Genomic DNA, 16,203 nt, shown 5'->3' on the forward strand with positions numbered 1-16,203 from the left:
CGGAATGAGCGGAAGGGGGTACTTATTCTTCACCGTGATCTGGTTAAGGCCTCTATAGTCTATACAGGGACGGAGAGAGCCGTCCTTCTTTTTGACGAAAAAGAAGCCTGCTCCCGCCGGGGAGGTAGATTTCCGGATGAATCCCCTGGCCAGATTCTCCTCAATATATTCGGACATCGACCGGGTCTCAGCAGCGGATAATGGATAAATACGCCCACGGGGAGGAGTAGTACCGGGTAACAGGTCGATAGGGCAGTCGTATGGTCTATGAGGGGGTAGTGTCTCTGCCTCCTTTTTATTAAAGACATCAGCATAAGACCAATAAGGAATCGGAAGTCCAGGTAGATTAGCTGGGGTAGGAGAAGGACGGACGGGATGGACGGGAACCAGACAGGTCTTATGGCAGTCCTGTCCCCAGCGAAGGACTTCTCCGGTCTGCCAGTCAAGCACGGGTGCATGTCTCTGGAGCCAAGGTAAACCTAGCAAGAGGGCGTGAGAGAGTCCAGGCAGAACATGAAAGGAGATACTCTCAGAATGCAGCATTCCCACCTGCAGAGTAATGGATTCGGTGATGAGTTGGATGGGGCGTGGTAAGAGACCCCCATCCACGGCAGCAACAGACAAGGGTACAGCCAGAGGTTTGGTGGGGATGCGGTATTTCTCTATCAGGGACTGTGAAATAAGATTCCCGGCCGCTCCAGAGTCAAGTTGGGCTAGTTCGAAATAACGGTTCTCCCCGCAGACAATTGTGACTGACAGCAGCAGAGATGGAGAGGATTTATTCTTGTCTAGGTCGACCTCTCTGAGCGAACCTAGACACAGGCGTTTCCCGACCTCTCTGGGCAGGCACGGATCCGGTGCTCCTTACTGCCACAGTAGAAGCAGCTCCCCTCGGCACGGCGTAAGTCCTGACGGGTTTTGACCATCTTGGTCTGGTCGACCTGCATAGGCTCAGGAGAGTGTACCTGGGGAGAGACGGAGGGAGTGACGGGTTTCTGAAAAGTAGGAGCTAGACGTGGAAACCTCCTCTCACGGATGACCTCTTTGGCACGCTCCTGGAACCGTAGGTCAATCCGGGTGGCAAGAGTTATTAGGTCATCGAGAGTGGTAGGAATGTCCCGACCGGCAAGTTCATCTTTAATACGGCTGGACAGACCCTCCCAGAAGACGGATACCAGAGCTTCGTTATCCCAGGCCAGCTCCGAGGCAAGGGTACGGAACCGTATGGCATATTGGCCCACGGTGAGACTTCCCTGATGGAGGCGTAGCAGTGATGATGCGGATGAGGTCTTCCGTCCGGGTTCGTCGAAGACTTTCTGGAAAGCCGTGAGAAAGGCAGGCAAGTCGGACACCAGGGGGTCTCCTCTCTCCCATAGAGGATTTAGCCAGGCCAGGGCCTCCCCGGCGAGATGGGACATGATGAAGGCAATTTTGGCCCGGTCGGAGTTAAACTGGTGGGACAGGAGTTCAAAGTGCAGGGTGCACTGATTTATAAAGCCCCGAGCCTGGGCGGAGTCGCCTCTGAAGCGAGGAGGTGCAGAAAGCCGGGGTCCGGGGTAGGATACCATGGTATTAGTGGACAGCGGAGTTGCCGAATTGCGAGTCCTGGCACTGGCGGAGGTTGCTGGCGGAGCAGTCAGAATGTCCAGGCGAGAATTGACATTCCGCAGGTGACCCAGGATGGACTCCTGTTGGGACCTCTGACGGGACAGTTCATGACACAGGTCCGAGAGCAAGGGAGCTTGGGTGCCACCGGGTTCCATGGCCCGAGCAAACTGTAACGGGTCTGGGAGGCGGAACCTCTGAGCTACTATACAAGGGGGCGGTCCTTGTAAGGGAGCGGGTGGCGACCAGGGAAGACGGGCAGGCAGTCACAGCAGGTGACCGGGACAGTCTCTGAGTGAACGGGCTGGAGGTCACGGCAAGTGACCGGGGCAGTCTCTGGATGAACGGGCAGGAGGTCACGGCAAGTGACCGGGGCAGTCTCTGGATGAACGGGCAGGAGGTCACGGCAAGTGACCGGGGCAGTCTCTGGATGAACGGGCAGGAGGTCACGGCAAGTGACCGGGGCAGTCTCTGGATGAACGGGCAGGAGGTCACGGCAAGTGACCGGGGCAGTCTCTGGATGAACGGGCAGGAGGTCACGGCAAGTGACCGGGGCAGTCTCTGGATGAACGGGCAGGAGGTCACGGCAAGTGACCGGGGCAGTCTCTGGGTAAAGGGTTGGTACGACCTGTGGCGGCTGATGGTAGACGTGAGCTCCCAGGTGAGCAGTTGAGAGTCTCTGGATAAACGGGTGGTCACAGCATGTGACGGCGGAGCCTCCGGGAAGACCAACAGACAGGCGGCAGATGAGCGCTCCCAGGTGAGCGGGCAGAAGTCACTGGACAGGCGGGTGGTCACAGCACGTGACGGCAGAGCCTCCAGGTAGGCTAGCAGACAGGCAGCAGATGAGCGCTCCCAGGTGAGCGGGCAGGAGTCACTGGACAGGCAGGTGGTCATTGCACGTGACGGCGGAGCCTCTAGGTAGGCTAGCAGGCAGGTAGCAGATGTGCGCTCCCAGGTGAGCGGGCAAGCTGGTCCATAGACAGACTGACAGGAGTTGGAAGGCAGACCGTCGGACCTCAGGCAAGCAGGCAGGTAGCTGATGTGCGCTCCCAGGTGAGCGGGCAAGCTGGTCCTTAGACAGACTGACAGGAGTTGTAAGGCAGACCGTCGGACCTCAGGCTAGCAGGCAGGTAGCAGAATATCAGGCAGGAATAAGACAGCAAGCTGGCAGGAATCTGGCAGGTATCTGGCAGGTAACTGGCAACGGGACCTGAGGGCTGAAGCAGAGTAGTGAACAGTGCAACAACATTGCTCGGGCACCTCCATTTTGGAGGAGGTGCCTTATATATGGTGAAGTCCTCCGGCCATTGGCCGGGGACTCCTTAGGACGGCGCGCGCGGCCCCTTTAAGAGGGAGGGAGAGCGCGCGCGCCCTAAGCACAGTGGCCGGGAAGGAGCGCGCGCTGCCAGCAGAGCGGGAGGAGGACGCCGGGCACGGAGCAGAGAGGTGAGGGGAACAGCGTCCCTGCCTAGCAGAGGGCAGGGACGCCGGCGCTACATAGGGGCAGTATTATAGTAGTTATATTCTTGTACATAGGGGGCAGTATTATAGTAGTTATATTCTTGTACATAGGGGCAGTATTATAGTAGTTATATTCTTGTACATAGGGGCAGTATTATAGTAGTTATATTCTTGTACATAGGGGCAGTATTATAGTAGTTATATTCTTGTACATAGGGGGCAGTATTATAGTAGTTATATTCTTGTACATAGGGGCAGTATTATAGTAGTTATATTCTTGTACATAGGGGCAGTATTATAGTAGTTATATTCTTGTACATAGGAGCAGTATTATAGTAGTTATATTCTTGTACATAGGGGGCAGTATTATAGTAGTTATATTCTTGTACATAGGGGGCAGTATTATAGTAGTTATATTCTTGTACATAGGGGCAGTATTATAGTAGTTATATTCTTGTACATAGGGGGCAGTATTATAGTAGTTATATTCTTGTCCATAGGGGGCAGTATTATAGTAGTTATATTCTTGTCCATAGGGGGCAGTATTATAGTAGTTATATTGTTGTACATAGGGGCAGTATTATAGTAGTTATATTGTTGTACATAGGGGGCAGTATTATAGTAGTTATATTCTTGTACATAGGAGCAGTATTATAGTAGTTATATTCTTGTATATAGGGGCAGTATTATAGTAGTTATATTCTTGTACATAGGGGGCAGTATTATAGTAGTTATATTCTTGTACATAGGAGCAGTATTATAATAGTTATATTCTTGTACATAGGAGCGGTATTATAGTAGTTATATTCTTGTACATAGGGGGCAGTATTATAGTAGTTATATTCTTATACATAGGGGCAGTATTATAGTAGTTATATTCTTGTACATAGGGGCAGTATTATAGTAGTTATATTCTTGTACATAGGAGCAGTATTATAGTAGTTATATTCTTGTACATAGGGGCAGTATTATAGTAGTTATATTCTTGTACAGAGGAAGCAGTATTATAGTAGTTATATTCTTGTACATAGGAGCAGTATTATAGTAGTTATATTCTTGTACATAGGGGGTAGTATTATAGTAGTTATATTCTTGTACATAGGGGGCAGTATTATAGTAGTTATATTCTTGTACATAGGGGGCAGTATTATAGTAGTTATATTCTTGTACATAGGAGCAGTATTATAGTAGTTATATTCTTGTATATAGAGGCAGTATTATAGTAGTTATATTCTTGTACATAGGGGGCAGTATTATAGTAGTTATATTCTTGTACATAGGAGCAGTATTATAGTAGTTATATTCTTGTACATAGGAGCGGCATTATAGTAGTTACATTCTTGCACATAGGGGGCAGTATTATAGTAGTTATATTCTTGTACATAGGGGGCAGTATTATAGTTGTTATATTCTTGTACATAGGAGCAGTATTATAGTAGTTATATTCTTGTACATAGGAGCAGTATTATAGTAGTTATATTCTTATACATAGGACCAGTATTATAGTAGTTATATTCTTGTATATAGCAGCAATATTATAGTAGGTATATTCTTGTACATAGGAGCGGTATTATAGTAGTTATATATTGTACATAGGGGGCAGTATTATAGTAGTTATATTCTTGTACATAGGGGCGGTATTATAGTAGTTATATTCTTGTACATAGGTGCTGTATTATAGTAGTTCTATTCTTGTACATAGGGGGCAGTATTATAGTAGTTATATTTTTGTACATAGGAGCAGTATTATAATAGTTATATTCTTGTACATAGGAGCAGTATTATAGTAGTTATATTCTTGTACATAGGAGCAGTATTATAGTAGTTATATTCTTGTACATAGGAACAGTATTATAGTAGTTATATTCTTGTACATAGGGGCAGTATTATAGTAGTTATATTCTTGTATATAGGAGAAGTATTATAGTAGTTCTATTCTTGTACATAGGAGCAGTATTATAGTAGTTATATTCTTGTACATAGGGAGCAGTATTATAGTAGTTATATTCTTGTACATAGGAGCAGTATTATAGTAGTTATATTCTTGTACATAGGGGCAATATTATAGTAGTTATATTCTTATGCATAGGGGCAATATTATAGTAGTTATATTCTTGTACATAGGGGGCAGTATTATAGTAGTTATATTCTTGTACAGAGGAGCAGTATTATAGTAGTTATATTCTTGTACATAGGGGGCAGTATTATAGTAGTTATATTCTTGTACATAGGGGGCAGTATTATAGTAGTTATATTCTTGTACATAGGAGCAGTATTATAGTAGTTATATTCTTGTACAGAGGAGCAGTATTATAGTAGTTATATTCTTGTACATAGGGAGCAGTATTATAGTAGTTATATTCTTGTACATAGGAGCGGCATTATAGTAGTTATATTCTTGTACATAGGGGGCAGTATTATAGTAGTTATATTCTTGTACATAGGAGCAGTATTATAGTAGTTATATTCTTGTACATTGAGGGCAGTGTTATAGTAGTTATATTCTTGTTTATAGGAGAAGTATTATAGTAGTTCTATTCTTGTACATAGGAGCAGTATTATAGTAGTTCTATTTTTGTACATAGGGAGCAGTATTATAGTAGTTATATTCTTGTACATAGGAGCAGTATTATAGTAGTTATATTCTTATACATAGGGACAATATTATAGTAGTTATATTCTTATACATAGGGGCAATATTATAGTAGTTATATTCTTGTACATAAGGGGCAGTATTATAGTAGTTATATTCTTGTACATAGGGGCAGTATTATAGTAGTTATATTCTTATACATAGGGGCAATATTACAGTAGTTATATTCTTATACATAGGGGCAATATTATAGTAGTTATATTCTTGTATATAGGATAAGTATTAAAGTATTTATATTCTTGTACATAAGAGCAGTATTATAGTAGTTCTATTCTTGTACATAGGGGCAGTATTATAGTAGTTCTATTCTTGTACATAGCAGCAGTATTATAGTAGTTCTATTCTTGTACATAGCAGCAGTATTATAGTAGTTATATTCTTGTACATAGGAGCAGTATTATAGTAGTTATATTCTTATACATAGGGGCAATATTATAGTAGTTATATTCTTGTATATAGGAGAAGTATTATAGTAGTTATATTCTTGTACATAGGAGCAGTATTATAGTAGTTCTATTCTTGTACATAGGGGCAGTATTATAGTAGTTATATTCTTATACATAGGGGCAATATTATAGTCGTTATATTCTTGTATATAGGAGAAGTATTATAGTAGTTATATTCTTGTACATAGGAGCAGTATTATAGTAGTTCTATTCTTGTACATAGCAGCCGTATTATAGTAGTTATATTCTTGTACATAGGAGCAGTATTATAGTAGTTATATTTTTGTACATAGGGGGCAGTATTATAGTAGTTATATTCTTGTACATAGGAGCAGTATTATAGTAGTTATATTCTTGTACATAGCAGCAATATTATAGTAGTTATATTCTTGTACATTGGGAGCAGTATTATAGTAGTTATATTCTTGTACATAGGGGCAGTATTATAGTAGTTATATTCTTGTACATAGGAGCAGTATTATAGTAGTTATATTCTTGTACATAGGAGCAGTATTACAGTAGTTATATTCTTGTACATAGGAGCAGTATTATAGTAGTTATATTCTTGTACATAGGAGCAGTATTACAGTAGTTATATTCTTGTACATAGGAGCAGTATTATATTAGTTATATTCTTGTACATAGGAGCAGTATTATAGTAGTTATATTCTTGTACATAGGAGCAGTATTACAGTAGTTATATTCTTGTACATAGGAGCAGTATTATATTAGTTATATTCTTGTACATAGGAGCAGTATTATAGTAGTTATATTCTTGTACATAGGAGCAATATTATAGTAGGTATATTCTTGTACATTGGGAGCAGTATTATAATAGTTATATTCTTGTACATTGGGAGCAGTATTATAGTAGTTATATTCTTGTACATAGGGGCAGTATTATAGTAGTTATATTCTTGTACATAGGAGCAGTATTATAGTAGTTATATTCTTGTACATAGGAGCAGTATTACAGTAGTTATATTCTTGTACATAGGAGCAGTATTATAGTAGTTATAATCTTGTACATAGGAGCAGTATTACAGTAGTTATATTCTTGTACATAGGAGCAGTATTATATTAGTTATATTCTTGTACATAGGAGCAGTATTATAGTAGTTATATTCTTGTACATAGGAGCAGTATTACAGTAGTTATATTCTTGTACATAGGAGCAGTATTATATTAGTTATATTCTTGTACATAGGAGCAGTATTACAGTAGTTATATTCTTGTACATAGGAGCAGTATTATATTAGTTATATTCTTGTACATAGGAGCAGTATTACAGTAGTTATATTCTTGTACATAGGAGCAGTATTATATTAGTTATATTCTTGTACATAGGAGCAGTATTATAGTAGTTATATTCTTGTACATAGGAGCAATATTATAGTAGGTATATTCTTGTACATTGGGAGCAGTATTATAATAGTTATATTCTTGTACATAGGAGCAGTATTGTAGTAGTTATATTCTTGTACATGGGGGCAGTATTATAGTAGTTATATTCTTGTACATAGGAGCAGTATTATAGTAGTTATATTCTTGTACTTAGCAGCAGTATTATAGTAGTTATATTCTTGTACGTTGGGAGCAATATTATAATAGTTATATTCTTGTACATAGGGGCAGTATTATAGTAGTTATATTCTTGTACATAGGAGCAGTATTATAGTAGTTATATTCTTGTACATAGGGGGCAGTATTATAGTAGTTATATTCTTGTACATAGGGGCAGTATTATAGTAGTTATATTCTTGTACATAGGGGGCAGTATTATAGTAGTTATAGTCTTGTACATAGGGAACAGTATTATTGTAGCTATATTCTTGTACATAGGGGGCAGTATTATAGTAGTTATATTCTTGTACATAGCAGCAGTATTATAGTAGCTATATTCTTGTACATAGGAGCAGTATTATAGTAGTTATATTTTTGTACATAGGAGGCAGTATTATAGTATTTATATTCTTGTACATAGGGAGCAGTATTATAGTAGTTATATTCTTGTACATAGGAGCAGTATTATAGTAGTTATATTCTTGTACATAGGGGGCAGTATTATAGTAGTTATATTCTTGTACATAGGGGGCAGTATTATAGTAGTTATATTCTTGTACATAGCAGCAGTATTATAGTAGTTATAGTCTTGTACATAGGAGCAGTATTATAGTTGTTATATTCTTGTACATAGGGAGCAGTATTATAGTAGTTAAATTCTTGTACACAGGGGCAGTATTATAGTAGTTATATTCTTGTACATAGGAGGCAGTATTATAGTAGTTATATTCTTGTACATAGGAGCAGTATTATAGTAGTTATATTCTTGTACATAGGAGCAGTATTACAGTAGTTATATTCTTGTACATAGGAGCAGTATTATATTAGTTATATTCTTGTACATAGGAGCAGTATTATAGTAGTTATATTCTTGTACATAGGAGCAGTATTATAGTAGTTATATTCTTGTACATAGGAGCAGTATTACATTAGTTATATTCTTGTACATAGGAGCAGTATTATAGTAGTTATATTCTTGTACATAGGAGCAATATTATAGTAGTTATATTCTTGTACATAGGAGCAGTATTATAGTAGTTATATTCTTGTACATAGCAGCAGTATTATAGTAGTTATATTCTTGTACATAGGGAGCAGTATTATAGTAGTTATATTCTTGTACATAGGAGCAGTATTATAGTAGTTATATTCTTGTACATAGGAGCAATATTATAGTAGTTATATTCTTGTACATAGGGGGCAGTATTATAGTAGTTATATTCTTGTACATAGCAGCAGTATTATAGTAGTTATATTCTTGTACATAGGGAGCAGTATTATACTAGTTATATTCTTGTACATAGCAGCAGTATTATAGTAGTTATATTCTTGTACATAGGAGCAGTATTATAGTAGTTATATTCTTGTACATAGGGGGCAGTATTATAGTAGTTATATTCTTGTACATAGCAGCAGTATTATAGTAGTTATATTCTTGTACATAGGGAGCAGTATTATAGTAGTTAAATTCTTGTACACAGGGGCAGTATTATAGTAGTTATATTCTTGTACATAGGGAGCAGTATTATAGTAGTTATATTCTTGTACATAGCAGCAGTATTATAATAGTTATATTCTTGTACATAGGAGCAGTATTATAGTAGTTATATTCTTGTACATAGGGGGCAGTATTATAGTAGTTATATTCTTGTACATAGCAGCAGTATTGTAGTAGTTATATTCTTGTACATAGGGGGCAGTATTATAGTAGTTATATTCTTGTACATAGGGGGCAGTATTATAGTAGTTATATTCTTGTACATAGGAGCAATATTATAGTAGTTATATTCTTGTACATAGGAGCAGTATTATAGTAGTTCTATTCTTGTACATAGGGGCAGTATTATAGTAGTTATATTCTTGTACATAGGAGCAGTATTATAGTAGTTCTATTCTTGTACATAGCAGCAGTATTATAGTAGTTATATTCTTGTACATAGGAGCAGTATTATAGTAGTTATATTCTTATACATAGGGGCAATATTATAGTAGTTATATTCTTATACATAGGGGCAATATTATAGTAGTTATATTCTTGTATATAGGAGAAGTATTAAAGTAGTTATATTCTTGTACATAGGAGCAGTATTATAGTAGTTATATTCTTGTACATAGGAGCAGTATTATAGTAGTTATATTCTTGTACATAGCAGCAGTATTATAGTAGTTATATTCTTGTACATAGGAGCAGTATTATAGTAGTTATATTCTTGTATATAGGAGCAGTATTATAGTAGTTATATTCTTATACATAGGGGCAATATTATAGTAGTTATATTCTTGTATATAGGAGAAGTATTATAGTAGCTATATTCTTGTACATAGGAGCAGTATTATAGTAGTTCTATTCTTGTACATAGGGGCAGTATTATAGTAGTTATATTCTTATACATAGGGGCAATATTATAGTCGTTATATTCTTGTATATAGGAGAAGTATTATAGTAGTTATATTCTTGTACATAGGAGCAGTATTATAGTAGTTCTATTCTTGTACATAGCAGCCGTATTATAGTAGTTATATTATTGTACATAGGAGCAGTATTATAGTAGTTATATTTTTGTACATAGGGGGCAGTATTATAGTAGTTATATTCTTGTACATAGGAGCAGTATTATAGTAGTTATATTCTTGTACATAGCAGCAATATTATAGTAGTTATATTCTTGTACATTGGGAGCAGTATTATAGTAGTTATATTCTTGTACATAGGGGCAGTATTATAGTAGTTATATTCTTGTACATAGGAGCAGTATTATAGTAGTTATATTCTTGTACATAGGAGCAGTATTACAGTAGTTATATTCTTGTACATAGGAGCAGTATTATAGTAGTTATATTCTTGTACATAGGAGCAGTATTACAGTAGTTATATTCTTGTACATAGGAGCAGTATTATATTAGTTATATTCTTGTACTTAGGAGCAGTATTATAGTAGTTATATTCTTGTACATAGGAGCAGTATTACAGTAGTTATATTCTTGTACATAGGAGCAGTATTATATTAGTTATATTCTTGTACATAGGAGCAGTATTATAGTAGTTATATTCTTGTACATAGGAGCAATATTATAGTAGGTATATTCTTGTACATTGGGAGCAGTATTATAATAGTTATATTCTTGTACATAGGAGCAGTATTGTAGTAGTTATATTCTTGTACATGGGGGCAGTATTATAGTAGTTATATTCTTGTACATAGGAGCAGTATTATAGTAGTTATATTCTTGTACATAGGAGCAGTATTACAGTAGTTATATTCTTGTACATAGGAGCAGTATTATATTAGTTATATTCTTGTACATAGGAGCAGTATTATAGTAGTTATATTCTTGTACATAGGAGCAGTATTATAGTAGTTATATTCTTGTACATAGGAGCAGTATTACAGTAGTTATATTCTTGTACATAGGAGCAGTATTATATTAGTTATATTCTTGTACATAGGAGCAGTATTATAGTAGTTATATTCTTGTACATAGGAGCAATATTATAGTAGGTATATTCTTGTACATTGGGAGCAGTATTATAATAGTTATATTCTTGTACATAGGAGCAGTATTGTAGTAGTTATATTCTTGTACATGGGGGCAGTATTATAGTAGTTATATTCTTGTACATAGGAGCAGTATTATAGTAGTTATATTCTTGTACTTAGCAGCAGTATTATAGTAGTTATATTCTTGTACGTTGGGAGCAGTATTATAATAGTTATATTCTTGTACATAGGGGCAGTATTATAGTAGTTATATTCTTGTACATAGGAGCAGTATTATAGTAGTTATATTCTTGTACATAGGGGGCAGTATTATAGTAGTTATATTCTTGTACATAGGGGCAGTATTATAATAGTTATATTCTTGTACATAGGGGGCAGTATTATAGTAGTTATAGTCTTGTACATAGGGAACAGTATTATTGTAGCTATATTCTTGTACATAGGGGGCAGTATTATAGTAGTTATATTCTTGTTCATAGCAGCAGTATTATAGTAGCTATATTCTTGTACATAGGAGCAGTATTATAGTAGTTATATTTTTGTACATAGGAGGCAGTATTATAGTATTTATATTCTTGTACATAGGGAGCAGTATTATAGTAGTTATATTCTTGTACATAGGAGCAGTATTATAGTAGTTATATTCTTGTACATAGGGGGCAGTATTATAGTAGTTATATTCTTGTACATAGGGGGCAGTATTATAGTAGTTATATTCTTGTACATAGCAGCAGTATTATAGTAGTTATATTCTTGTATATAGGAGCAGTATTATAGTTGTTATATTCTTGTACATAGGAGCAGTATTATAGTAGTTATATTCTTGTACATAGGAGGCAGTATTATAGTAGTTATATTCTTATACATAGGGGGCAGTATTATAGTAGTTATATTCTTGTACATAGGGGCAGTATTATAGTTGTTATATTCTTATACATAGTGGGCAGTATTATAGTAGTTATATTCTTGTACATAGGGGGCAGTATTATAGTAGGTATATTCTTGTATATAGCAGCAGTATTATAGTAGTTATATTCTTGTACATAGGAGCAGTATTATAGTAGTTATATTCTTGTACATAGGGAGCAGTATTATAGTAGTTATATTCTTGTACATAGCAGCAGTATTATAGTAGTTATATTCTTGTACATAGGAGCAGTATTATAGTAGTTATACTCTTGTACATAGGGGGCAGTATTATAGTAGTTATATTCTTGTACATAGCAGCAGTATTATAGTAGTTATATTCTTGTACATAGGGAGCAGTATTATAGTAGTTATATTCTTGTACATAGCAGCAGTATTATATTAGTTATATTCTTGTACATAGGAGCAGTATTATAGTAGTTATATTCTTGTACATAGGGGGCAGTATTATAGTAGTTATATTCTTGTACATAGCAGTAGTATTATAGTAGTTATATTCTTGTACATAGGGAGCAGTATTATAGTAGTTATATTCTTGTACATAAGGGGCAGTATTATAGTAGTTATATTCTTGTACATAAGGGGCAGTATTATAGTATTTTTATTCTTGTACATAGGTAACAGTATTATAGTAGTTATATTCTTGTACATAGGGGGCAGTATTATAGTAGTTATATTCTTGTACATAGGGGGCAGTATTATAGTAGTTATATTCTTGTACATAGGAGCAATATTATAGTAGTTATATTCTTGTACATAGGAGCAATATTATAGTGGTTATATTCTTGTACATAGGAGCAGTATTATAGTAGTTATATTCTTGTACATAGGGGCAGTATTATAGTAGTTATAGTCTTGTACATAGTGAGCAGTATTATAGTAGTTATATTCTTGTACATAGTGGCAGTATTATAGTAGTTATAGTCTTGTACATAGTGAGCAGTATTATAGTAGTTATATTCTTGTACATAGTGGCAGTATTATAGTAGTTATAGTCTTGTACATAGTGAGCAGTATTATTGTAGTTATATTCTTGAACATAGGGGCAGTATTATAGTAGTTATATTCTTGTACATAGGGGGCAGTATTATAGTAGTTATATTCCTGTACATAGGGGGCAGTATTATAGTAGTTATATTCCTGTACATAGGGAGCAGTATTATAGTAGTTATATTCTTGTACATAGGAGCAGTATTATAGTAGTTATATTCTTGTACATAGGGAGCAATATTATAGTAGTTATATTCTTGTACATAAGGGCAGTATTATAGTAGTTATATTCTTGTACATAGGGGCAGTATTATAGTAGTTATATTCTTGTACATAAGGGCAGTATTATAGTAGTTATATTCTTGTACATAGGAGCAGTATTATAGTAGTTATATTCTTGTACATAGGGGCAGTATTATAGTAGTTATATTCTTGTACATAAGGGCAGTATTATAATAGTTATATTCTTGTACATAGGAGCAGTATTATAGTAGTTATATTCTTGTACATAGGGGCAGTATTATAGTAGTTATATTCTTGTACATAGTGGCAGTATTATATTAGTTATAGTCTTGTACATAGTGAGCAGTATTATAGTATAGTGAAACATTTACGGTATTATTCAGATTATTATAAACCATTAGTGGAATTTCTCTTAAGGAGATGAATGTCTGCATGAATTACTATTTGCGCAGGTTGAGAGGCTCAGACCCCTCTGACTCCATTACAGACTCTGTGCTGCACATTTCCCCGCTCCTCGCTGTGTGGAGGATTTTTCCGTCTCGGGGTCTGACAGTCGCTTCCACTGCAGCAATATCCAGTGAAGTGTTGTTCCTACAGGGAGTGCAGCGGATGGCGTCACACCTGCGCCCCGGTGTGTAGGAGGACAGCAGTGTTATAATTGAGGGGCCCTGATACAAATCCTCTATGGTCTCCCCTCCTCCTAGCTATCATTTTTTGGACTGCTGTACTCCATATGGTGAGGGGCCTCTTCCATAATAAATGCAGAATTCTGTGTGTTAGGGCTCTCTCACTTCTGATCCAGTCCACATAGTAACAGATGAGGTGGCAGATTTCTCCCGCAGACTGATGGACTTTCTCCATAGACTTTTGTTCTAGCTTCAGACATCTGTGCATCAGATGGACAAAGGGCCCCGCACCCGGCAATGCATTGTGGGTAGTGGCATGGTGCTGGACGCAGGGAGGTTTGCAGGCGGCATTTGCCCAGGGCATGAAGGGCATGAGGTGCAACCTGCTGTGTGATACAATGTCATTAGCACAGACGCTGTCTGATCTTCCTGAAAGTGGAGCACATGCCGGCTTGGCACAGGCCCTGGCATGTGACTGCGCTGGGATCCGTCTATTGTGGCATTCCTTGGCACTTGTTTCTGGAAAATTCTTCGTGCTCTAACCGACGGCTTAATGCCTTTATTACTGTTATTGCTAAGGTCAATGATCAATCAGGGCTTCCGGTATTTATAGGGTTAAAGCCTATTTTGGGGATTTTTTTTTTAGATGTTTATGGAAAGCTGACAACCTAGGGCGAGGGTTGTCAGACAGCTTTCCTACAGCCTGCAAATATTACAGAACGTTTCCATTGTAGCAGTGTGTGAGTTATAGTGCCAGTCGGTGTGCCCACCCCATAGCGGTGCCAGTCTGAGTGAAGGACGGGCGTAAGTTGGTTGGCATCTTGGCTATCATCATCTATATTGTGCTCAAATAACCCAGTCCAATCAATAAACTAGAGAATGGTGCTCAGGACGTGTGCTTGCCCACCATAGTACCAGGTGATGTGCCATGTGCAGCCTTAGTCATGTGCCCCCGTATACAGTAATTCACCCTGATTTCAGTCCAGTGCCCGCTGTCCTTCCCTGTACAGGGGTCAATCACAATGTGCCAGTCACAGAGAGCCCCTATATATACAATGTGCCCGCAGTACATGCCACTCACAATTTGCACCTTTTTCATACTTTGTGAAGGTGGCATCCCAGTAGAGGCCGATCTGGACGCCCCACCGGAGATGTTCTGCACTGACCATGCCCCTTTTATAGTCCACTCTTCTCCATGACAGTTTCCACCCTCAATATCCCTATTTTACACCCCTCAATGTTTGGAGATTTGGAGACTCTTCAGGAGTCCGGTTGGCCTCCCCCCTTTTTCAGGATGTTCCTTGTGAATTGGTTAATATGGCCTGAATGTGAATGCGTCTTTCATGCTGTGCCGGCCATATTATGGGTTGCCCAGGCTAATTTAAGTGGGCTGCAATACCGTACACAACCTATGGACAAGAGTGGCGCTGTTATGAAAAAAAAAAAATCCAATCTTAAACAACCCCTTTCAGATCTCATTTTGGGCTGTGACTTTACATGATAAAAGTTTGTCAGGTCCCATTAATGCTGAAAAGGAGGAATTTTAGGCTCTGTATGATCTGTAATAAATACTAGTGTGGTCCCCGTTACTCGCCGGGCCCCAGTAAATGCTGATATCACATTGGTATTATTCTTCATTATACCAGACTCATCCGGGGACGGTGCACAGTTTGGCGGATACATAAATAACGTAAATGAAATGCGCCCCTTTGGCCTGGAGTCTTCTAGTGATTGGGGATCCGCGTTATTCCAGGCGGACGGCTCTACGCCTGCTTTTGCTTTTAGGCTCCAGTCTGCTGGCCGCATTATCCGGCACGACGGCAGCTACTGCATTAATCAGACCTACAGGAGCGCTCACGTGACTCTGTCTCTCTTTTCTGCTGGGTAGAGCAGAGGCTGCCGGAGCCGTCCGTGCCCCTGAATTTTGCGCACCCTTCCTCCATTCTCATGTCATTCCCGAAATGCTCAGCATCCTGACAATGCAGCAGCCCTGGATGTGACCCTCAGATCTGCTGCAAACCTGCACCCCCCCCTAGGTCCAAGGGGGGAGAGGAGCTGCACAGGCCATGAATGCCGTGGATGATTTCAGGTAGGACATCACAGCAGAGGAATCTTTATATACCGTATATAGTTTTTTTCTGCCGATCTTCCCTCTTTCTTCTGTATTATTATTACCGTCACATCGG

At 38.2% G+C, this 16,203-nt stretch overlaps 1 protein-coding gene across 4 annotated transcripts in view; it reads left to right on the forward strand.

Moving 5' to 3' along the window:
- Positions 1–16,203, forward strand: part of EVL (Enah/Vasp-like) — a 157,775-nt gene that overhangs the window by 17,047 nt on the left and 124,525 nt on the right. The window contains exon 1 of one of the 4 annotated variants that reach the window (XM_073638429.1): positions 15,850–16,106. The exons of the other annotated variants lie outside the window; for them this stretch is intronic. Coding sequence (XP_073494530.1) covers positions 16,084–16,106 — 23 coding nt within the window. The 5' untranslated portion in view covers positions 15,850–16,083. Of the gene's footprint in view, positions 1–15,849; positions 16,107–16,203 lie in introns of those variants that run through there. 4 annotated transcript variants of the gene reach the window in all.

This window comes from Phyllobates terribilis, unplaced genomic scaffold, assembly GCF_046119375.1.
Source record: "Phyllobates terribilis strain yellow unplaced genomic scaffold, ASM4611937v1 Scaffold_7__3_contigs__length_470593459, whole genome shotgun sequence".
NCBI classification, from domain to species: Eukaryota; Metazoa; Chordata; class Amphibia; order Anura; family Dendrobatidae; genus Phyllobates; species Phyllobates terribilis.